Source organism: Poecilia mexicana, unplaced genomic scaffold (genome assembly GCF_051168715.1).
Source record: "Poecilia mexicana isolate PSO_F unplaced genomic scaffold, ASM5116871v1 scaffold_3, whole genome shotgun sequence".
Taxonomy (NCBI): Eukaryota; Metazoa; Chordata; class Actinopteri; order Cyprinodontiformes; family Poeciliidae; genus Poecilia; species Poecilia mexicana.
Window position 1 is genome coordinate 13,318,365 of NW_028263372.1, and position 24,073 is coordinate 13,342,437.

The 24,073-nt window shown below is 41.8% G+C and overlaps 1 protein-coding gene across 1 annotated transcript in view; it reads left to right on the forward strand.

Annotated features, from left to right (window-relative positions):
• Positions 1 to 24,073, forward strand: part of fbn1 (fibrillin 1) — a 67,021-nt gene that overhangs the window by 20,942 nt on the left and 22,006 nt on the right. The window contains exons 9-35 of the mRNA XM_014967713.2: positions 97 to 222; positions 1,849 to 2,001; positions 2,095 to 2,331; positions 3,769 to 3,921; positions 4,000 to 4,119; positions 4,208 to 4,333; positions 6,310 to 6,432; positions 7,257 to 7,379; positions 8,649 to 8,801; positions 9,992 to 10,045; positions 10,206 to 10,331; positions 10,417 to 10,542; positions 10,656 to 10,775; positions 10,925 to 11,062; positions 12,090 to 12,140; positions 12,289 to 12,414; positions 12,501 to 12,728; positions 12,806 to 12,931; positions 14,625 to 14,753; positions 15,660 to 15,785; positions 17,015 to 17,140; positions 17,252 to 17,374; positions 18,013 to 18,138; positions 18,617 to 18,742; positions 22,928 to 23,050; positions 23,732 to 23,854; positions 23,948 to 24,073. Coding sequence (XP_014823199.2) covers positions 97 to 222; positions 1,849 to 2,001; positions 2,095 to 2,331; positions 3,769 to 3,921; positions 4,000 to 4,119; positions 4,208 to 4,333; positions 6,310 to 6,432; positions 7,257 to 7,379; positions 8,649 to 8,801; positions 9,992 to 10,045; positions 10,206 to 10,331; positions 10,417 to 10,542; positions 10,656 to 10,775; positions 10,925 to 11,062; positions 12,090 to 12,140; positions 12,289 to 12,414; positions 12,501 to 12,728; positions 12,806 to 12,931; positions 14,625 to 14,753; positions 15,660 to 15,785; positions 17,015 to 17,140; positions 17,252 to 17,374; positions 18,013 to 18,138; positions 18,617 to 18,742; positions 22,928 to 23,050; positions 23,732 to 23,854; positions 23,948 to 24,073 — 3,537 coding nt within the window. The remainder of the gene's footprint in view (positions 1 to 96; positions 223 to 1,848; positions 2,002 to 2,094; positions 2,332 to 3,768; positions 3,922 to 3,999; positions 4,120 to 4,207; positions 4,334 to 6,309; positions 6,433 to 7,256; positions 7,380 to 8,648; positions 8,802 to 9,991; positions 10,046 to 10,205; positions 10,332 to 10,416; positions 10,543 to 10,655; positions 10,776 to 10,924; positions 11,063 to 12,089; positions 12,141 to 12,288; positions 12,415 to 12,500; positions 12,729 to 12,805; positions 12,932 to 14,624; positions 14,754 to 15,659; positions 15,786 to 17,014; positions 17,141 to 17,251; positions 17,375 to 18,012; positions 18,139 to 18,616; positions 18,743 to 22,927; positions 23,051 to 23,731; positions 23,855 to 23,947) is intronic.

The following is a 24,073-nucleotide window of genomic DNA, read 5'->3' on the forward strand; positions in this document are numbered from 1 at the left end:
AGGAGAGTTGAGTTTTTTTGCTCGCACAGGAGAGAATCTGCCTTTGGATTTAATATCCTGTGACCATGTCTCGTTTCCATCCTCTCCTCTTCGCAGATCTGGACGAGTGTTCGAACATTCCTGGTCTTTGTGGCGTGGGTGAATGCTACAATACCGTCGGCAGCTACTTCTGCAAGTGTCCGCAGGGATATTACACCTCTGTCGATGGATCCAGGTGTTTGGGTGAGTTCCAGGTCACACCGACTCTCGTGTCCCATTAAAGGACAAACAGTTTTGTTGTGTCGCCCGCTTTGTCTTCGTTTGTCTCTGGCAACTCAAACACAGAAAATAAAACACTTCAGTCAGGAAGGTGATGCTTCAACCTCTTTCTTTTTTCCATGAGTCCTATGTTTGGCACTTAGGGAAGAAAAAATTGAAACGCATCCATCGTTCCATCTGGAAGAATTTAGGTCAGTAGTCAAGTGCCTGTCTGTAGTTCCACAACAATGGACTGCAGTACTGTGCACAAGTCTTTGGTCACTCTTTATTTGTTTTATATATGTGCATCTTTAGACTTTTATTGTTTTAAGTGATCTTCGGGAATAGTTTTTCAGGTTTTTCTTTTAAAGTTTTTGCTGTTGTTTTCCTTAATTTGTAGTCCAGTGCTAAATCATTCTCTGAAGAGTGTGTTTTTTTTTCCCACTTGATTCACACTTAAAAAGTTGAGAGATAATCTTAAGAGCCAACTAAATTTGTTCTTTAAGCTTTTTTCTTTTCTTTTTTTTACCAGAATTCTCTCCAGAAACAAATTAAGTTTCCATTATCTAACCCTAACCTCCTCTGAAAAGGACCAAAGGTAGCACAGTTGACAAAATGTAATCACTTAGCAGTGCGATACTGAATCACAAAGACTTATTCCCTAAAATCTGACATGTAGTAGATATGGATTGGAAATCAATAAAAAAAAAAAAAAGCATACAAATTTCAGAGAAAGATTTTGATTAACCTTCAGACAGTTTTAGGTAACACTAAGAAACACTGGCTTCCTCGAAGCAAACAATAAAAAGACAAGTTTAAGCTTTCTTTGGGGGGAAAAAAATGACATATTATGAGTGAGGTAAGACGAGCTTGACTTTTGGAGGAAGAGAAATGTGCGTGCGTTTGACTGTCAGTCCACCGGAACTGCGATGATGATTTCCAGAAAAGCTGAAAAAGTCCCTCCTTAAGCTCGGTTTCAACCAAAACAGACCAGGGAAGAATGCGAGTCGGAATAATCCATTTGACCTTCGAGCGCATTATCACACTCGCATGCATGCATGCACACAGAAACATATGCAAACACACGCTCGCATTACCCCCCTCAGGAGAGCATGCTTGGAAGGAATGTCTGAGTCTTCCGTGCCAAAACGCTGCAGTGCCAGACATTTCAGTCTACTTCCCATGCAGCAACGCTACAAGTCTAGACCCTGAAGGACAGATTTTTTCTTTTTAATGTGCATTTTTCACTTCATGCATACCTGGAATTGTTCAAATTAACCAACGATAAGGTGATGGAATATGGCTCCGTGCTGGAGCACATTGGTTTAGCTGGCTATGAAACACAACGGGAATTTTTATGTTGATAGGCAACTTCACAGTGTGACTCATGCTGGAGCAATGAGCCAGAAGCTGCAGAATGAAGAGAAAGTTCCCATAAAAGATGAATTGATGACTTTTGGAAGTTACCTCCATCCCCAAACAATGGAAAGTCTGAAACGGCGACCTCTGTTTGATTCTACTCTTGCCAGTTTCCCAACATGCGGACAGCGCGGGTGGTGATCATGCAGCACAATTTGTTTAACTCGCTTCACGCCGTGTCGTTTTTCACAGACGCTCGCGGCGGATACTGCTACGGAAGCCTGGTGGACGGACGCTGCGCCAGCCAAAACTCACAGCTGATAACTAAAATGCAGTGCTGCTGTGACAGCGGGCGCTGCTGGTCTGACGGCTCCACGCCGGAGATGTGCCCCATTCGTGGAACAGGTGGAGTCTCGAATGAGCTCGCGTGATCTCAAAGAAATAATAACCCAAATATTTTACTTACATTTTGTTTGTAATTGTGATTTTTGATTGCAGAGGAGTTCCAGAGACTGTGCATCCAGGTAACCGATTCTAACAACGGAGTGGTGATTCCCGGTCGGACCCCTGGGTTTCCTGACCTACCCAGCATCTACCCAATCCCAATTCCCGGAGAAGTCCCTGGTCAAGTTCCTGGTCAAACTCCCATCCACATCCCAATTCAAAGACCGGTCGTGACTCCAGGCCAAGGTCCAGGGCCGTATCACCCACCAGTACCTCCTCCTCCTGCTGCAGGTGCTTTCTGGTTTTCTCACAAAGAAAGGAAAATGAACTAAGAGCGTTTCATACTTTGCTTAAGCTAGCGAACTAGAAGGCATATGAGATCATAAAACAGGTAAAAGTATTAAAGGTTTATGGGCAGAATATGTTTAAAAGTGTTCTATAAACATTTGACATCATCCTTAAGACAACACATTACAATTTTGTGCAACTCTGAATTATTTTATGAATGTAAAATGAACCAGCCTTCCGTCTCTGGAGACGTTTTGCTCTTCTGTCCACATTTGTTTCCAAAAAGTTCTTCGATTGTTCTGCTTATAGAAAAGCCATCAGCTGCGTTACACTCTCTGAAATGAGACAAGACAGGGGAGCATGGAGGTTATCTTATTTGATGTTATTAAAATTGTTTAGAAATCATTATTTGGTGCAATACTGAACTACTTCTATGTCTAAAGTTTGACGGTGAATTGTGCAAGTTCTTTTACGTTAAAACGCGTTTGGATGTGCCAAAAGGACAGCTAGCAGACACTCTTAGTTAGGATTAAATGTTATGGGGAAGATTTCACATATTTAAGCTCTTAGTTGTTGGAGAGGAAGAAGTGTTTATTGGCCAAGTTTCCATGTTGGCTAAAAGTCCGTGTCTAATTTAATGATCAGACATGGTTTACATGATCTGGTCTTTGTGTGAGAGTAGCAGGCGGATTCATATGGCAGCTCATATTAGAAACGTAATTTATCATCTCTGGATATTCCAGGTCCGTTCCGTAAGAACGCTCTTTCCTACACTAGTGAAAGAGCGTTGATCTTTAGCTTAGCCGGTAATATGTTGTGCGCAAATAGTTAATTTTCCTGAAGGTATCAGTAGGAAGTAGACATTGATTAATGTTCGATGTGATTTTTCCTCTTTAAAGTTTTCCATGTTTATTATATCAAAAATGATTAATCGTAGAAATATAAAGAAACCTGCTCTTTTTTTTTTGTGAATGCAATTGTGGACGGAAAACCGTATTTCACATTTCAGATACAATTTAATGTGTTAAAAAGTCCTGAAACTGTTTTGGAGTGAAACAACTTATTTTGTTTTGTGAATTTTGGGCAAACAAAATTGGAGACTAGTTGTCTTATGAACATAGGATTTAAAGTACTTCATAGAGACAAAATACTGCAATTTATTTCAAGAATGCATAATCGTTCATCTCGACTCGTGATAACAAACACATTTGCTTGATGTAAGTATGTTTGCTTCGTTTGATTGCTTTATTTCTGAGTTGCCATGTTCATAATGGGCTGTTTTAGAATTCATGAATTCATTTTCAGCTTGCACATCCTCAGAAACTTGAACTCTGTGCACCCTGGATTCAACAACCTTTTACTTTGTCTGTATGCTTTTTGGTACAGAATGACACAATGTTTATATCACCAGTTGTTGAATGCATGTGTTGTTTCTGTCAGGTCCTGTTATCATCCAGACACAGAATATCACCAACATGTGCCAGGCTTTCCGTAACCTCTGCCTGAACGGCCGCTGTATTCCCATGCTGGGGATTGGATATCGCTGCGAGTGCAACATGGGATTCAAGCTGGACACCAGGGGCGAGTGCATTGGTAAGAACAGCTGAACTGCCTTTTTTCCGGTTTGCTTTACACGAGAAAGCTTTTTGAAGTCCAGTGTTTGCTCTACAGATGACGATGAGTGCGACAGAAGTCCTTGTCCGCACGGTGAATGCATGAACACCCCTGGTTCTTACATCTGCCAGTGTCCTCCCGGATTCCAGACTACAGCGACTCGGACGGAGTGCCGAGGTGACGCCCACACTGGCCCATCCCGCAGAAGCGCAGGCGTACGCTTTAAGAAGCCTCATGTGTTTACTGTGCGTTTTGCTGCCTGCAGATCTGGATGAATGCGTCGCCAACGGGCGTATCTGCAACAACGGGCGCTGTGTGAACACCGAAGGCAGCTTCCACTGCGTCTGCAACGCCGGATTCGAAATTTCAGCAGATGGCAAAAATTGTCAAGGTCCGTCAGTTTGTGAGATCTACTTTTTTACGCAGCAGAGCCAGATTTTAAAGGGTGGTTCACTTTAATGGTTGCAGCAGTAGATGTGACGTTTATTTTTAATGGAGCGTGGATTCGTTTGGGGTCTGGAATAGAGTGGGTGGGATTTTAAAAGATCATGCTGGCAATTTTATGAGGATTTCAGCTCAATGAGCTTTAGAGGACATGCAAAAGTCTTTGCCAGAGCAATTAATGTTATGGAAATACTTGCACTATCTGTGCTGTCTGTGAAATCCCTTATTATCCAAGACTATAATGTAGGCTTAATGTGAATGTTTTGGATTTTAGTTGCATCACAACTCTCTCTTTGCTTAGTTGCTATTTTGTATGAGGCTAAAGTCTCATACAACTTTCCATTATTAGTTTTTATCCAACAACTAAATGCAAAGCATTAAAACGCTGCTGGCATTGTCATTTTTATTATCAAAAACCATAATCAAAGTAGTGTCTGTGTGCATTCCTTACAAAATGATGACTCTTAACTTTGAGATTTTCAAAATCCAACAGTTCTAGTAACAGACCGAAATCCAAAAATGATAAAACAGAGCAACTTTGTAACATACATTTCATTTACTGCCATCTGCTGAAAGTCTCCGTCTCTTTCACTCCCACCAAACCTTCTGAATGAACCGCAGACATGCCTCGACATACCATAGAAAATACTGTTTCCTGTAAATCACGGATGTGCAGCTCCAGTTGTCAAGGGCTGCTGTACGTCATGTCAGTTTTAGATGAGTCTCTGCCCAAACTCAGCTGATCCTAAAAGTCCACAAAGTTCTACAATCAATCAAAATCAATCAAATTTTATTTGTGTAGCACATTTCAGCAGCATGGCATTTCAAAGTGCTTTACATAATTAAAATAAAAACAGCATGTGAGAAAGAGAAAGAGATTTAATTAAAATGTTAACAGTGAGAAAAAGAAATAAAAAGCTGTAGAGCTTTAGTTGAGACGCCGTCAACTGGGACTCCAACCCTTTGTACTTTAGTCAAAACGCCATTTAACAAGGACTCTAACCTCTCGGACTACAAAGACCTGCTGTTGTTTGATTCAGGTGTGTTGAACCAAGAAAAGAACTAAAACATTCAGGTCACCAGACCTTGAGCACTGACTCTGGATACATCTGCTTTAAGTAGCATCTTACATCTCTGTGCTTCCCTTCTAAACATCCGATATTTACAGAAAATATATAATATCTAAGTCAGCACATAGTAAAAACTTATGGTTTATCCACAGAACAAAAAGGTCACGTTTCAGCATTTCCGCCTGTTTGGCCATCAAAACTCCAAGTTTTCACGCATCAAGCTGAAAACTTGGAGTTTCTTTGTAGCTTTTATCTTAAATGACAACTCTTGCAGTTTTGATTTTCAGTTTAGCTATTTTGCCCTCTGATCTAATTAGACAAATTATTATTGGAGCAACGGTGTTTACAAAAAAGATTTTACTAATGTGTTGGTTTAAAATTTCTACATGCCTGTATTACCAATGAGGGTTTTAAGAACTTTCTATTAAAATATTCTTGATTATTGATCTTCTGGATGTTTTTACTTTCACTTTACATGCAATCAAGCAAGCAGGTTTGGTGGTAAACACGTTGTAAAGAAAATATGTGGAACCATGAGGCGGCACAGTGGTTGAAGCCTTTTTGTGTAAAACTGTTTCTCTGCTGGTACCGCAGCTCTCCCCGTACAAAACCTTCAAGTTTGTTAGGTAACCATGCTACGTTACTCATAGGTTTAGTGTATGTTACTAGTTTGACCTGTTGGCTTGTTGTTAAATGGTGATTTGCCTAAGTTGACCGAACTTTGGCCCACTGACTGATGAAAATAGGCAAGTTTCCCCAAAGATCCAGCCGGTCGGACAGCTGGCTGGATCTTCGGCCTCATTCAGATAACGTTACCTGGAGGCTCCGCTGACAACCTCTTGTTTTCCCACAGACCAGGACGAGTGTCTGATCAGAAACATGTGCCTCAACGGACTGTGCATCAACGAGGACGGCAGCTTCAAATGCATCTGCAAGCCCGGGTTCCTGCTGGACACCAGCGGACGCATGTGTGTAGGTGTGTTGGTGAGACGGTTTACTGTTCAGCTGAAAGTTTCCCTCAGTTTTTCCTCTTGCATAGCGTGCAGTTTGCTGGGTGGCTGACTCTCTGGTATTTTATTGCTGCTGTTAAGTGAGTCTGAACAGACGGGGTAACAAGTATAAAAAAAAAAAAATCCCCCTAAATGTCTTGGAGAAAAAAAACCCTTTAGTTTCCTGTCAGGACAGCTGGACATGTTGGCAATCAGGATCTGCCTTTTTCTGCCTAACTCTGCCTGTTGCAGCCTATCTAAACCTATTTGGAGCAAAGAGAAAACGCACCTGGCCTCTTTCTAACATTAAAACAACAAAATGACTATAGAATTCCTTGAACAGATTTATATGCATATTTTTTCTTGACACTATCAGATGCAACAACAAAAAGAGAAAGAAATGTACATGCCCTGTAGATAAATGGGAAACATTCTCTCTTCAAATGTGTCTTTCCAGGGTTAACTCGCCATACAGCCATTTGATCTCAGAGACGCTGAGTGCATCAAGTCATATTAGATTAAGCAAACAGGACAAGGGCGTGGGAGAAGTGTGCTCATGTATGCAGTCACAAATGAAATGTGTAGCTTAAGAGGATCCCGGGGGAGAGAAGGGCGGGCGGAGGGGTTCATTGTGTTTCAGTAAAATCTGGCTCAGGTCACATGTACATAAACAAAATGGCACACAGGCCACATCGCTGCTGGGAATTATGACTGTGACTGCCGTTAAGCGGCGAGATGCTGCAGGTGCCGCTGAGACTTTTGCTGCAGAAATAAGAGGGGAAGAAAACAAATGCTCTGCTTCTGTTTGCAGACATTGACGAGTGCGAAACTCCGGGCATGTGCATGAACGGACACTGCGTCAACACAGAGGGATCGTTCCGCTGCGAGTGTATGGCGGGGATGGCGGTGGGCCTGGATGGACGAGTCTGTGTTGGTGAGCCGCCATGCTACAAGTTTTGATTAATTTCCTTCACTGTAAAATAAATACGGCAGGCAGAAATCTGACACTACATCTTTTCCCTGGTTAAAATTTGTCTCTTGCACTGTCTAAAATGATTGATGCAGTTCAGTCACACTTATTCTACTTGCAAGAAATGTCCAATTTTGATATTCTGAAGTGTTTACCGTACCGTGAAATACCTTCACAGAGTCACTACCATACTTTACAGATGCACAGCCAGAAAGGTCAAACTTCCTGTAAACACGGGCTGGGATGTGAACCCACCTGTGAGCTCAGATAACTACTCCACCACGCAGCCTGAAGTTTTCCATCAACTCGTTAAGCTTTTTACTGTCAACACGGATGAGTAAATGTTTTTCTGCTGGAGGTTTGTGTTTCTCTAGTTGCTTAGTCACTGCTGACTAAACTGTTATCTGATGCATCAGTACACAGTTTTAATTCTTTGTGACTTCTAACACTGAATTTTACCTTTTTTTCCCCCCTGATTAACATTTCCCTAAACTAGATGAGATGATCTGCCAGTGCATGAACAAGTGAACAGGTTTCACCATTGTTGTTAAATTTGATTTTATGGCCAATTTAATCCCTCAAGATGCTACGGTGAGGAAAATAAATACATCTCCTGCTGATTCTGACATCCAACGAATGTAATTTTATGCCGCAGAGTGAAATAAGTATTTGATAGCTCAGGATATTTCAGACGTATAAGCAGATCTGCTCAAGTGTTGTTGTTTTTTTTGTCATTCTCTACTAAAATTAATGCATCCTAAAATTTACGACTATTCCTTTTTAGACAAGAGAAGCTTAATAAGAAGAAGACAAGAAGGATTTCTGCCAACTATCTGAATTGATTGCTTTCGAGTCTCTTGGTGCTCAAGTCTAGTTGAGAGCTTATTGAAAACTAGAACTTCTTTCTGCCTCGATGTTTTCAACATTCCAGCATTTTCCAAAATGACACTGCATTATTTTTTGTGAGACATGTCGAAACGCTGTTGTTCTCCGGGTGGGTACTCGTTAAGATGATATCAGTGCAGGAGAATGCCTTAAACCCAGGGAGAGTGCGGATAGAACAGCCATTTGTTTTCACCAGTGTGAATGTTTATTGGAGTCGCTGACTGTTGCCATTTTTCTCCCTCCGTGTTGGTCTATTTTCATCCGCTTTTGGGATCTTTTTTCATTTTTTCTCCTCAGTTTTGGTTTCTCACATACATGCCGTCATGTTTTTGTTCTTCTCCAAAACAGACACACATATGCGCAGTTCTTGTTACGGTGGCTACAAGCGCGGGCAGTGTGTCCGACCTTTATTTGGAGCGGTGACCAAGTCCGAGTGCTGCTGTGCCAACACGGCATACGCCTATGGAGAGCCCTGCCAGCCCTGCCCACCAGAGAGCTCCGGTATGGAAACTTAAATCTCTTTTCCCCTGTACATGTGTTATACACGATCCTTCTTCAGACGGACTTTGAAAACATTATTTTCACGGCGCATTTAATCAATTTTACTCAAATCAGAGCCACTAGAATCCATTACCCGATGAAACAGTCCTCAGTGAGCATTTTCCTGTTGAAAATCCAACCAAACGATGTCTAAATGCTTCAAACAGGCTAAAACTGGTTTATATTCGACCAAAAAGCAAAAGTCATTTTGGTATCTGAATTTGTGTTTAAGACATTATATAAGTTTAAATAGGCCTATTTTAGCTGAGCATTAAAAATAAAGGATGAATTGCGCTGAACTCAAACATGTATTACCAACGCACCGTTTTTTTTTGTATGTTCACATGTACAATTAATCGCTTGTAATTGCCAATATATAAATAGTCTTTGACATGGCATTTTGTAATAAAATGAAGAAAAAACATAATTCTTTGTAAAAACGTATACATTATATCTTCATAAAAGCATCTCCTAATAATATTTAAGTGGATAATAAAAACAGTTTTCATAAAGCCCACAAAAACTGTTTTTTTTTTTTTTCAGTTTGATGTAATATTCTAATCTTTAGCGTCATGTTTTCATTGGCTGTAAGTTGTTCACTATGAATTGCTATGAAAAATTAACAGAAAAGGCTTGAAAACATTGGCCTGTGTATAATTAACCCATATAACTGGCTTCACTCAGTAAATTGAATTAATGAAAATAAATTAACTTTTCAATAACTGTCTATAATATGGAATACCATCAGGGCAGTAGACTCTATAATGACTTTTATAAATTGGTTTTACATGCACTCTAGAAATCAGGCCTATTGTTCAGTGTTAGCTCACCTGCTCAGATTGACTGGAAGACAAGTCATCTGGTCATGAAGCAGAAGACACAGCTGTGTATATCTCGTGTTTCTTGCGCTGCAATATAATTTGTTTAGTTGCCTCTCATTAGTCCTGCCAGTTAAAGAGTTTAAATTAAAGGACACCAGAGGAATGCCACATAAAAGGTGCTTTATGCACATTGAAGCAAAATAAGAATGCATGTAAATGGATAATGGCATGGTACGAAATGTCCTTGCGTTTTCTTAAACTCTGGTAAAAGCTGTGTTTTCTTACATGTAAATTATTTCATCCAGTGTGTGTTTGTGTTTTGTTTTGCAGCTGAGTTTCTGGCTCTGTGTCCCAGCGGTTCCGGCACGACGGGCGACGGGAGAGGTGAGGAGAAGCACGCAGACTTGTCCTGAACTGTTGTCCCGGTTGAAAGAAAATCGCGACCAAATGCATGTCCGACAGGCAGTGCTGCTTGAGCTGAAAGTGGTTCGCGATCCGATCACTCCCACTCACGTGTTCAGCACGTCGTTCTTTGCCTTCTCAGATATAAACGAATGTGCCCTCGACCCCGACATCTGTCAGAATGGGATCTGCGAGAACATGCTGCGGTCGTTCAAATGCAACTGCAACGACGGCTTCGAGGTGGACCACACGGGCAAAAACTGCGTTGGTAGGTGAACTTCAGTAAACGTGCGCTAGCAGAAGCCAGGAGGAGAAAACCGATGGCGTGTGTTTGTTTTTGATTTGTCCTTCAGATATTGACGAGTGTTTAGTGAACAGGCTGCTCTGTGACAACGGCCTGTGCAGGAACACTCCCGGGAGTTTCACCTGCCAGTGTCCAAAAGGATATCGCTTTGATACCGAAACCATCGTCTGTGAAGGTCAGAACAATTCTCAATCCCTGGTGCAAAGCATCGTTTTATATATATACACATATATATATACATATAATCTCTTTCTCTGTACGATAGTGAATATGTGTTTGTGCCCACAGATGTGAATGAGTGTGACTCTTCCCCGTGTATCAACGGAGACTGCATCAACAGCCAGGGCTCCTTCGTGTGTTCGTGTTCAGTGGGCAGCACCTTGGACAGCACTGGACTGGAGTGCATCGGTAAACAAAGAGTGGCTTTATTTCAGCGCCGTAACCACAAATATTCTTTGAAATGAAATGAAATTCATTGAAATGAAACGTGCACTTTTCCCCCCCACACACACATCAAAGTATTTTTGTTCACCACGAGATTTTCTTTCATGAAACAGAGACGACTAAGAGCACCTGCTGGCTGAAGATGGTCAACAAACGCTGTGAGGTCAACATCAACGGAGCCACCCTGAAATCGCACTGCTGCGCCACGCTGGGAGAAGCCTGGAACAGTCCGTGTGCTAAATGTGAAAAAGGTGATTTTCTGTGTTTTCATGATGCCCAGGATTTTGTCTGCGCAACACCGCTAGCTGGGAACTGACGTTTTTTTTCTGGATGTCGACTGAGGAAATATTCCACTGTGTGGCGCCTGACGAACCAACAGCTAATGTAACACATGTATATTCTGCATCAGAAGATACTGAAATACTGAAAAGGTGGACTAGCACACACAGTATGAATCATATCTACATCATTTTTTACAGTTATTTGCCCGGGCTTGTGTAGAGCAAATCATGTTTGAACAATTTCTAAGTGTTTTATGCATAGCAAAAGATAGATTTGTTCTTTAGAAATATGTTTTCCACTTCTGTCACTGTTACATGTTTATCTTTAGATCTGTGTGGACGTTTCTGCTAACCGTTCTTATATAAAGTTTCCGTATTCAGCACCAGGGAAGAACAGTGGAGTCCAAGCTTAGTGATAATAATCAAATTCTATACACATAAACTGAATTAAATTGAACTGAATTAATACAAAAATAATACTTAGGTGACATAGTTTTGTTATCAAAATGATTTCATATTAAATTAGATGCTGTAAAGTTCAATCGAGTAACAATTTTCTTTTTTTATAGTCTCTCAGCATAATTACTGTATCATTTTTAACAATGTTTATTATTACCAAATAGTTGCTGTGAATCAATCATATTCCCTCATTATCAACACAAATTTAACTTTAGTTCGACTATCTGGAATCCTCACTGTTTTTTCTAGGTAATTTCATAGTAACAAGTTTATAAATTACCATATAACAACCACATTTTTAATGACAAATAGTATTTTCACTGTATATCACTACAACCTGTGGGTTTTCAAGCCTTATTTCCTAACCTGGCTCATATCTACAGCAGCAATTAACCCAGTTTAAAACAACTAAAACTGCAAAAAGCAAAGCTGCGTGGCTCTCATAGTGAGCAGAACGGTCACTTTGACTAACATCCTCTTTGTTTTCATCAGACACCACTAATGACTTGTGTTGCCTTGTGCCCCTTCCTCCCTTCAGATCCAATCTGCGGAAAAGGCTTTGCCAGAGTCAGAGGAAATAACTGTGAAGGTAATGGGCTGCTGTCAGGACTTCATGATGCAGAACATTGTGCTTTTACCTTTGAGTTCAGTAATGTGGAGCACTCAGCTCGGCTCTCGATGTTGCTTTTTTTTTTTTTTTTCTTTTTTCTTCCCCCTCTCTCCCGGCTGACTCTCAGATGTGGACGAGTGTCAAGTGTTTCCGGGTGTGTGCATAAATGGCAAGTGCGTCAACACACAGGGATCCTTTTTCTGTCAGTGCCCTCCAGGGATGACTGTTGACATCAGCGGAAGGATGTGCATTGGTAAACCTTTTCGTTCTGTCACCGAATGATGTGTGTACTATTTAAATTCAGATGTCTAATGCATGTTAACATTCTGTGATCCAAAGACCTGCGCACCGAGCACTGCTACCTCACCCACGACGACGAGCGCTGCGGGACGCCCATATCAGGGAAACACAGGGTGGACGCCTGCTGCTGCTCCGTCGGTGTCGCTTGGGGGCCCGAGTGTGATGAATGTCCAGAACAGGGCACGCCAGAGTTCAACCAGCTGTGCCCTCGGGGCCCTGGCTTCTCGCACAGAGGGGACTTCATCAACGGCAGACCCTTCCTCAAAGGTACGGTTGGTAGAGTGTAACCCTGCAAAAGGCGTCCCAGCGTTCGAACTCTCACCGGCTTCTGCTTTAACCCTCAGACATAAATGAGTGCAGGATGATAAACACTCTGTGCTCTAACGGGAGATGCAGAAACACCATCGGCAGCTTCCGATGCCGCTGCGACAACGGCTACGCCCTGGACTCGGACGAGAGGAACTGTACCGGTGAGCCGCTTTTGCGAAGGTTGTCGAACAAACACGTGGAACATCTGGCATCACATTTGTTACGATCCGTCCGTCTGCCCATCCGCCCACAAACCTACGTTTGACAAATTACGCATTTAAAGCTGACGATCTGTGGAAATATTCAACAGTTCTTTTAAAACTGGTCAAAAGAGTATCCGAATCAGAAAAAAATACAACATTTTGATGTAATAAAAAATGGGTAGGAACTGTAAAAACTTCAGAAATCAGTGGTTCAAAGTGCCTTCAGACCTACGTTTAGCTTCCATATTTACGTTAGGAGTCTGAAACTTTATTCAGTTTGGCTGGCTTTCAACAATTTTAGCCTTTCTTCATCGGTTCTTTTCACTCCATCTTCCTGCCAGCTCTAATCACGGTAAAGCGATGTCAAGCCATTACTTACACTCAGCTCATTCAGTCTAATGGGAACCTGGCTGCTGGGGATATGCTGGAGCTGGTCCCACGCTGTCTGGTTAACTGCGTTTCTGCTGAACTGAAATGTACTCATACCACTTGAGGTTTAAATGGCTTTACAGTTTATGGATTCTGAGCTGTTTTAGAGGCTCCGAGTGATTAAATGATGCTTGGGATGCCTTACCTCAGGTGAGTGAGACTCCAGCCTGGTTTCTCAGTGTAAAGTGTTTCATAATGCGACTTAACATCGAAAAGGTCAAAGCTTTTAGACCGGGGAGGAATCTGAGAGAGGAGCCACCTTATCTTTGCTTAACTTCACTTTATGGTGTTCTGGTCCTGCAGCAGTCTCTTCTCAGCTAATTTGAACTTTTATGATCCATTAGCTCGGCACGCAAACGACCTGCATTGGCCTTTTGTGTTAGTCTATTTTTTAACAAAATAGGAATTCGTCTCCAATTCAGAAGACACTTTTTCTTCTTGTACACTTTTGTAAAATTTTACAGCGGCTTGTTTTTCCAAACTATTTGATAGTTTCATAGAAAAATATAAGATCGAAGAAGTAGATCAATGGTAATGGCATAAACTGACTCCTACAGGGTATTATAGTTACAAATAGTAGCCACTTTAGAAGTGTTTATATACACTATCTTACCAAATCTATGGCGTCTTCCCTCCAAATCACTGAATTCAGTTCTTCCACTCAGTTTTATGGCCACAGGTGTAGAAACTCCAACACTCAGACCGCCAACCGCGTCAACAAACAGTGTCTGAGGTACTCAGTGAATTCCAGTGTAGTACGTAATAGTTCTTGTGCAATGAGTCCAGTCATGAAACTTCCTCGCTCCCTTAGTCATGGAAAAATCCCAGTGTGGAAGACAGAGCAACGCTGAGGTCCGCACTGTGCAGAAGTCACCGACTATCTGCAGAGTGAACGGCCATAAGCCTCCAAACTTCATTTGACTTTCACATCAGCTCAAGACCTCAGTAGAACCGATTTGCAGAACCAGATGAAGTTGTGCAAAGCATGCCGCCGCAGCAGCACTCTGGAGCAGAGGAGATGGGTTCACTTGGGCGACAAATTGAGGAATCTGGGTTTGGTCAGTTTCATGCTCCTAACTTTACAGGAACAGTGGGTTTATAGGAACAGATGCTATGTTTCAAATTTTTTGACAAGTGATTGAAATAAATGAAGTGAATAACTTGTTTTCAGTTTGTTCGATAGAATCTAAAATGTATTTCTTTTTTTTTTTTTTTCCTGCAGACATCGACGAGTGCCGGATATCCCCGGACCTTTGTGGTCAGGGCAGATGTGTTAACACACCGGGAGATTTTGAGTGCGAATGCTTCGAGGGCTACGAGAGTGGCTTCATGATGATGAAAAACTGCATGGGTGAGCGATGACTCGATTTAATACGTCAGATCAGCTCTGCTGCTGCTGGTAAATCGATTGAGCAGTGTGCAGAAATGCCTCGTTTATGAAAGGTCGTTTCGTTTGAGAGCAGGAGTGATCTTTTTTAACGCGGTTAAAACGGTAGGATGTGAAAGCAGGGAGCTATTACAGCTTGTAATAGTCTTCAGCTACAGGGAGGACCTGCACCACAGAGCCAGCACCAGACAGCTCCCTTTAGGTTCATAAATTCCTGATGAGGTGCTTATAAGCACTTCTGCCAAACGTGGAGCAGCCCACTTTTGGGTTGGGTGATGTAACCTTGTATTACTTTACTCACATATTACATACATGTTGGAGCAAAATGGCAGTGAAAATCATTCTTCCACCTGATTTGTGTTTGGAAAAGCTCCAGTTTAAGCTTCCCAAGTTGTATCTCCCCAACGAGCCATCAGGGTGGTCCAGATTTATAAGTATTAGAAGACAATCCACAGTACTGGACCTCAAGATGGAGCAAAGCAGCCGGCCCCCATCATGGCTCGGCAATACTTTGCATGCTGCTTTTCTTTTCAGGTCATCAATGGCACTCAGTTGCATTTTTGTTATCCTCATGAACTGCAGAGTTTTCTTATCTGAAACAGCAAGATAGAAGCTGTATTTTTGTGGCAATGTTGGCATTTGGAAAGGGAAGTAATAAGTGTAGTATTATAATCATTTATGGGGTTAGTTAGGTAGACAAAACATGCAAACGGTAAATACTTCTTTGCTGCTGATGCAACACGCTTCCCTAAAGCTAATCCGACATGTTCAACCCAGTTAATATTATTAGAAATGTTGAAGTTGTGAAACAGAGCCAGAGGTCTGACATGTCTGTCATCTGGCCTGCGTTGCGTGTTCCTCTGCTGCCAGACATTGATGAATGTGAGAGGAACCCTCTCCTGTGCCGTGGAGGTGAATGTGTCAACAACGAGGGCAGCTTCCAGTGCATTTGCCCCGAAGGACACGAGATCGCCCCCGATGGCTCAGCATGTTTAGGTGAGCAGTAACATCAACTTCCTCTTTTTTCCTTTTCTTTTCTCTCCCCTCACATTCTGAGGATGGTGATCAGAATGTAGGAAGTTACCGATCGGGACTGTCGGAGCAGAGAGGGAAAGAGGAGCGTTGGATCATCTGGCTGGTGTGTGTGTGCGTGTGTGTGTGTGGGTGGGTGTGTGCGTGTGTGTGTGTGTGTGTGTGTGCGTGTGTGTGCGCGTGTGTGTGTGGCCTCACTGAGCCTTGCAACACCTGCTAATGTGTGTGACGTCTATTATTGGACAGATGCGCTGATGGTGCATCGGTGTGAACGATAATATTCAAATTGGATCTTGTCAAATCGAAGAAAACCCCATTTTAGTAATATACTTTAGGAAGATAAAATACATTTTTTTGCTAATTATTTTAAATTTAAATACATTCACACCTAAAATAAATATGTATTTTTAATTAGTTTTCACTGCTTTACAGGATTTACTTTTAATTACTATTTTGTTTTCATAAATATGTGAAGTATATTCAAGCTTGGTCATCTAGTTTTCTGATATGAAATGTGGTCATTCTGACACCAGCAAAATTCAGAAATAATTACAGGCATGTTTTGGTACAACATTGCTCTGTGCATTAAAATTATGGTTAGATTAGACAACTCTGAAATGGCACTTTGACATAAAAGTACCCTTCAAATTCCAGCAAGACTTAAACAGCCACTGACATTTACACTAAGCCTTCAGAACGGTTATTCAGTCGCACTTGAGAAATTGTAGTTTTTATTTGTGTTGTCTAAATGTGCAAACAGTGGAAATGTTGCTTGAAAATACCAAAATGATTCTAAATTAGATGAGATCCAAATGTTAAAAACTATAGCCATTGTAAATATGTGGACAGAGATAAATAAAAAAAAACATCAATCTTAATCCAAACCTCTTTGTTGTTTTTTTCCACATACAGTTAGTGCTGCAGCAAAGCTAACTGCTGTGGGAAGTTAGAAAACTTAGTGATTGCCTTGTGCCATATATAGATTTATGTAAATGTCTTTCTTGGTCTTTTGTTTGAATTGTGCCTTGTGAATATTATTTTACATGTATTTTTTCTGCTATTATATGCCTAATCATTGCCATCTGTCCTCATTCTTAATTCTACTTAACGAACCATTTAATGTGTTTTTTTTTTTTTTTTATGATTTCATTTTAGATTTGCCCAGTTTTCATCGAGGCTTTCTTCTTTTGCAGATATAAATGAATGTGAGTTGAGTGACAGGCTGTGCAGGAACGGCCAGTGTGTCAACATGATCGGCCGCTACCAGTGCACATGCAACACAGGCTACAAATCCAGCGAGGACAGACTGGACTGTGTTGGTACGTGGTAAAATATGCGACTGGTTCACTTGTGATGACAGAATCTTTCTGCTTTGTTGATTTATTAAACCTTTTTTTTTTTACTCATCTTGTTTTTTTCCTGCTGCTCAGACATTGACGAGTGCACCATCGAGAACGGCGGCTGCGAGTCTTTCTGCACAAACTCGGAGGGCAGCTACGAGTGCAGCTGCAACAGCGGCTACGCGCTCATGCCTGATCTAAGAACCTGCACTGGTAAGCAGGTGTATTTTGTTTTGCAATGTATAAGAAAGTTGATCTTTTTCTTACTTATGGACTACAATGTAGCATAATTTGCATATTTATTCCTACTTTCTACTTCTAATCTCGAGACGAGATAAGAAGCGGATTGATTCTCACCGGCATGCTCGACGCTTCAAATTATTCTTTGTTTACAAAGTTACTGAAGCTCTTCTACATTTCTGAGAGTGTCAGTGGTAAGAGTAGTAATAGCAAGCCATGCTGTAGTGATTATGTCGCTACATGGTCATGGGAAACCTGCACTCAAAATGTAAGCCATAGTTCTAAGAAAAAAACTTCTTCTTTTGTTTCCTACTTTGAAATGTCTTCAGGCAACGAAAGATGCTGTTCCCTCACTATTATCTCTTTCTAGCTTCAAAGCTGGCTCATATCTGAACATGGCTGCAGGTTGCATATGCTGTTCACAGTTTTGCTCACACTCCTTTAATTTCCAACAGAATTCAAGGCTTTACAGTGGTAATTTGAGAGCAGTGTTTCGGTGTTGTGTTTAATTTATGTCGCATGCTCTTTCCTGGATTGACCCGACTAAATACACACCGGCGTGTGCGCCGCAAAGGTCTGTGTTGCAGCTTTGATTTGCCTGTAATCTTCAGATATCGACGAGTGCGAGGAGAGCCCTGAGGTCTGCGATGGAGGCCAGTGCACCAACACTCCAGGGACGTTCCAGTGCCTGTGCTTCGACGGGTTCATGTCGTCGGAGGATATGAAGAGCTGCCTGGGTGAGCGCGCGAATGCTGCAGCTCTGACCTTATTAAATCCAGGAGGTTTGGATTCTCTGGGATTTACTGAGACAACGTAATGATCCAAACCAAAGGGTATCCAAAGTATGAGTCATGAGAATGAGTTTTAATGACTCATTTCTGTGAGTGTGTGCCTCTCAGAGCAGGGAGTCGTTTTTGTTGTTGTTGTTTTTGTTGATTTATGGGCTAGAGTGCATTGTGTTATTTTGACCAAGGAGGGAGGAATGTGTGACATTTAGACGTCTGGCTTCCCTGCATGAGAAACTAAACCTTGACACCCCTCATAAAAAGGCGTGCGTCTGCGCAGACACGCAGCTGGGTTTTTCAAAACAAACAACCTTTATAGTCACAAAAACTTTTATTAATCATCATAAACCTTCTCTTTATTGCAGGTCTGTTTAAGCAAAGTACCGCTCTTGACTGCTTTCCTGCAATTTCCCTTCCCGTCTCCATCTAGATGTGGACGAGTGCGAGCTGAACCCCAACATCTGCTTGAGCGGAAACTGCGAGAACACTAAGGGTTCATTCATTTGTCACTGTGACCGGGGATACTCTGTCCGCAAGGGGACCACGGGTTGCACAGGTGAGTGTGAGCGTGTGGGACTCCACACCCGGCCGCTGGGAAATCCCGAATGGCAGTGAAAAGGATGTTTTTGCGTGTGAGCAGAGGTCTGCTGCTTGTTAAAGTTGGGGTGTGTAACTTTTCAAAAAAAGAAAAAAAGAAGATTTTTTTGCATGTTTGTTAAAAATATCACCATGCCGTGTCACGATGACATGAAACTAGACAATGACCTGTGAAAAAAATCAAGCTCCTCCAACTCCTCCCTGAGCTGTTATTGCGGTCTGCAGAAATGCACCGCAGCCCATCCAAAGCAACCAATCAGAGCTAGGAGGAAGGGCTTAGCGCTGTCAATCAACCTCGTTTATTGTTAATGTGCTAACGACGGAAAAACAACTTTCCGTTCCAGGAAAAGTCTTTGTCCATGTGAACTAGGCTGAGCATTTATGGCTGATGGGGAGAAGCTGTAGTGTAGCAGAATGCAATGGGGAGGGTGTGAGCAGCGGATACACAAAGGTTATTGACAGCGCTAAGATCCTCACCCTTACTCTGGGAGCACTGGAAGAATATATATATATATATATATATATATATATATATATATATATATATATATATATATATATATTTTTTTTTTTTTTTTTTTAATCACGAGCATTGTGTTTGTCTGTCACCTGAGGGAAGGAAAGAACTTAGGAAAGACGGGGCAGGACGCTTGGAGAGCTAGCAGAAGTGCTGCCAATGTCACCATTTCCCCTCCGAAAGCTTCTGTCTGACTTGATGAGAAACACGCAGATAAACACACACGGGCTAACGCATTCAGGCGCCCTCTGTAGCAGCAGTAGGAGCAGTGAGATCACTATCTTACATCACATGCATGCATCACTTTGCACCTTTGTTTATTCCTGTGTTGGTCTTTCATTAAGGTCGGTTAAACATTACGCCATTGTTGGAACGCCTCATCGGCACGTAATCACCTGTAACGGCTCCAGAACACATAAATACAAAGTCCGTCCGGCTGCTTCGATAGTTTGCTAGTTTGGAGCTACTTACCGTCCAGCGAGAATTAGGTCTGATTTATAACACCACTTAGTTTGCGATTAAAAGCTAGTTGTGAGTTTGGTCAGTGATTTTTATCTGGCTTTGTCTTTAAAATGAGTCAATGAGGCAGCAGAGGCAGCAGGTCTCACCTAAGACACAAATAAACATGTTTGTCAGAATTTGGACGCGGCGTGCCCCACTCACTCTCAATGACGAGCGCTTCCAAACACAGACAGACACACACACACACACGCGCGCACACGCACACACACACACACACACACACACTCTGGCTCGTTTCTAATCCCATTAAAACGTCCATATAGAATTCTCCTTGTGCTCAGAAAGCCGGTGTCGCAGCAGAGCGTTTGGATCTGAATCACCCGTTTGGAATTTCATCCCCAGACTGGAGAATTACGGCTCTAATTCCTCTCAGCGAGGCAAGATGTCTGACGGACAATTTGACAAAATCTGCTACGCTTTGTGGAACATGCCTCCTACCGGCACGTTGATTTGTGTAAAGGTTATTGAAGACCCAGACTTGGCCCAGCTGGTGGTTAAAGCTTTCCCCTGTTTTGCTCCATAACAGAGACATCAAACTTCAGCTTGATGGTTCTGTTTCTAATAACTCTTGTGAGCCAGGTGTGGGTTAAAAGGCATGAGTTTCAAGCTTAGCAAACATCTGTATCCACTGCATGTAATACACTGAAAGGGGGGCTCCATATTTAAGCTTCATTGATAGTAACTTGTTTTTTTTGGGGGGGTTTTTTGCCCTCTTCCTTTAAAAACCCACCATAGCAGATGGAGACCTATCAAAGTGAATCAGCTTGTTGAACAAATGACAGGCCCTGTGCATACTTTTAGGGTCTATTTTGCTATAAATTGGACTACTATGTTATCAAATAGATTTATTTTGGAGAAAAATGTTAATTGACACCTGAGGCAGCTTTCTTGGCCATCATATAAACCCCAGGTTTGAGGTTTATTTCTGTCATTTACACATGTGTTTCATTTGAGAGGTAAAAGACGGTGTGATAGTGGTAGTGGTGCAGAAATGGTTTGGGGTATCTACTCCGATACTTCCGTCTAATTCACCAGTTGCATTCTGACATAACCTAATTAGTAAATCGAGTTCTCCTGTGTGTAATTCAATCTCATTATAAATCCAGGTGTTGTGTGAAGGAGAACATCAGAGGACAAACAGCATCTTGAAGACCAACAAACATAGACAGGTCAGGGAGAAAAATATGAAGTAGAGTTATCTTATAAAACAATATCCAGATGCCATACAAGGTCTCATTTGCAGTTTAATAACAGGTTTAAGATGATGCTCTGCTTCTAAAAGTTTTAAGCTCAATATGTACAAATGTTTGCCACATTTTGGTGATTTTTAAATTAGGAAAAAGAAACATATTAATAATTGCGTCATTCACCTTCTATTCCGTAACTAAGCGAAGCCTTTTTTTTTTAAGTCTACTGGCTGAAATCTAGTCAAATAAATTGACGCTTTGCGTTTGAAACGTTGAAAAATATTAACTGTGTACAAATATTACTCAGGGTGCTCACTGCATGTTTTGGCTTCCTTCTTAAGGAGTGACATATATTGCTAATTCCACTTTGGCAGAGGAGTAAGGTGAGAGAAGAGACATCCATTTGTCAGCACGCCGAAATATGTAAACCTCAGTCATCCAGGCGAAGTGGCAAAAAGAGAGCAAACAGAAACATAATTAGGCAGGAATACGACCTGGGTGGCAGCCAGTCGGGAAGGTAGGCAGATGTATAATTTTCCACTATCCTTTTCCGTGCCTTTATTTCATCTGTCAGACATTATACCAGTTAAACTTAATTTCTGCAACGCCGTCTCTGCAACTGTTGACGCACTCTTCACATGCAGCAATTTCTGAGTTGCACTTTGCCTTTTCCTCCCGTGCATCTGCTGCGTCTGCTGCTGCGCGCTCTCTCTGTCATCAAAGCCTCGGTGGGGAAACGATCATTAATTCCATCTGTAATCCAGGGAGATTCGCTTGCTGTCAGCCCTCATATTAACTCCACGATCAAATGTAGTGTAAATATACCGTACCCTGTCCTCAGGAAGAATGTAAACCAGAAGCGCCACAATCTTTAATTGACAGTGTTTCTGAATTACTACCCTCTCAGAGGCCGACGCGCGGAGAGGGCAACGCGTCTCTCTGGCTGCTAAAGCGCCAACATCTTGACTGGGTTCACAGCCCGGCTCGCTTTTGATACGCGTGGGACACGCAGTCGCGCTGCTTCCTTTTTTCTCAAGGCCAGGTATTGTGTCTGCTTGAGTTTCACGAGGTCGTTTGGGGCTCAGATTAGAAGTCGTTATTGTTGTGTTGTGGCCGTAAATAGAACCTTTTTTTTTTTTTTTCCCACCGTGGTATTTAGGTATTCCTCCGAGAGTTCCCTGAGAGGCAAGAGTTACGCACTCCGGTCATTATAACCCCACCAGCTGCTGCAGCGAGGTCTTTATTAGCTCTACTCTACAGGATGTTCAGAGCTTTATAGGAAGGGCGCAATTTAATAGTAGTCAAACGTAATTGTTCCCGTTATTTACTGTCACTTGTTTATTAGAGTCCAGGGCTCCCACACATCAAGTGAAGGTTTCTCATTGAAACGAACGTCTTCAAAGAAATTTTGCCTCAGAAAAATGTTGTTTCCATGCAGAACATCTGGAATGTTGAGGGGAAAAAAAGAACACCAATTTTATAAAAAGTAATTTAAGCCACGCAGAGTTTATAAGTAAAGCAAAAAATCCTCATGCCCTCAGTAATACCAGTTCAGAACAAGCAGACAGACCGATGTCTCGGGGCGCTGTTCCTCCACATGTATCTCTTTATTTCTCTCTTGACACGCTTCAACAATCAATTTCCAGCTCATTAAATCCTCATAGGATGGCTGTTAGTATCGGAGATCAAGAGAACGCCACAATGTCTTTGTGGCCTGAAATGTAGCTCTCATCAGACCAAACTAGCGAGCCGGGAACATTTAGATCAGTCGCCTGTCTCTTTATGCAGTGCAAGCCAAGCATCAAGTTTGGTCACCGTGCCAAAAAATCCCAGCGTAAAAGCAAAGCAGACTCAAATCAGCGGACCATCAGAGCCTGGTTTTTTTCTTTCCTTACTTGGATTTTTTTTTTCTCGTCAGATATCAACGAATGTGAGATTGGAGCCCACAACTGCGACCGGCACGCGACCTGCACCAACACAGCGGGCAGCTTCAAATGCAACTGTGCGCCAGGTTGGATTGGCAATGGCCTCAAGTGCACAGGTAATTGAATGAAATAGGAAAATATAAACATCTTATATTTGCAGGTGTATCTGGACAAATCAAAGTACCACAAAAAAATCACATTAAACTCAGAACTCAACAGTAGTTTGAGTGGTGGGTTTCTGTTAGCTGTAAGTCATAATCCTCAAGATTAACAGAAATAATCACTTGAAATATGTCAATATGTCTGTATGAAATTTATGTAAAATCTGAATTTCAGTTTTTAAACGGATGTAGCTATTTATTAACTACAGTATGTGGGGAAAAGAAACAGAAGATTAGAAATAATCTGCACTGTGATCCTTCTGTTTTCTTCCCAAATAAAGGTCAGTAAAGCTCGAAGCTTTCATTTATGGCCCAGTTCTCCACAGTTGTTCAAATGCAAATGAAAACCAATTTTAAAAAACCAAAGATAAATATGTTCATAAAATAATATTTTTGATTTGGTTCTGCAAATGCTCCATCCTATGTGTGCATGCAGGATGGAGCATTTGCTAATTTAAATGTTCTTCTTTGGTATTTTTACGTCAACAAGGAAACACTAGACATTTTTGTGATTTTTTTTTTTTTGTGTGTGATTTACCAATATAATTAGTATAGAATAAAAAGGATCACAGACAATATTAAAGGAAATGCTGAAAATATGAGGATTTTTCATTGTTATTCTGTGTTTTGCGTTAGATCTGGATGAGTGTTCAAATGGGACACACATGTGCAGCAACAACGCCGACTGCCTCAACACCATGGGCTCGTACCGCTGCGCGTGCAAGGAAGGCTTCTCAGGAGATGGATTCCACTGCTCAGGTCACACAAGCAAACCAAAAACACAAGCTTCATCACATTTGTTTTTTTTTTTAAAGCTCAATTGCGATAAAGTCCGTCTGCTCACCTCTGCAGACAGCGACGAGTGTGCGGACAACGGCAACCTGTGTGAAAACGGCCACTGTCTGAACCTCCCCGGAGGTTTCCGCTGCGAGTGTGACATGGGATTCATCACCACTCCGGACGGGAAGGCCTGCGGGG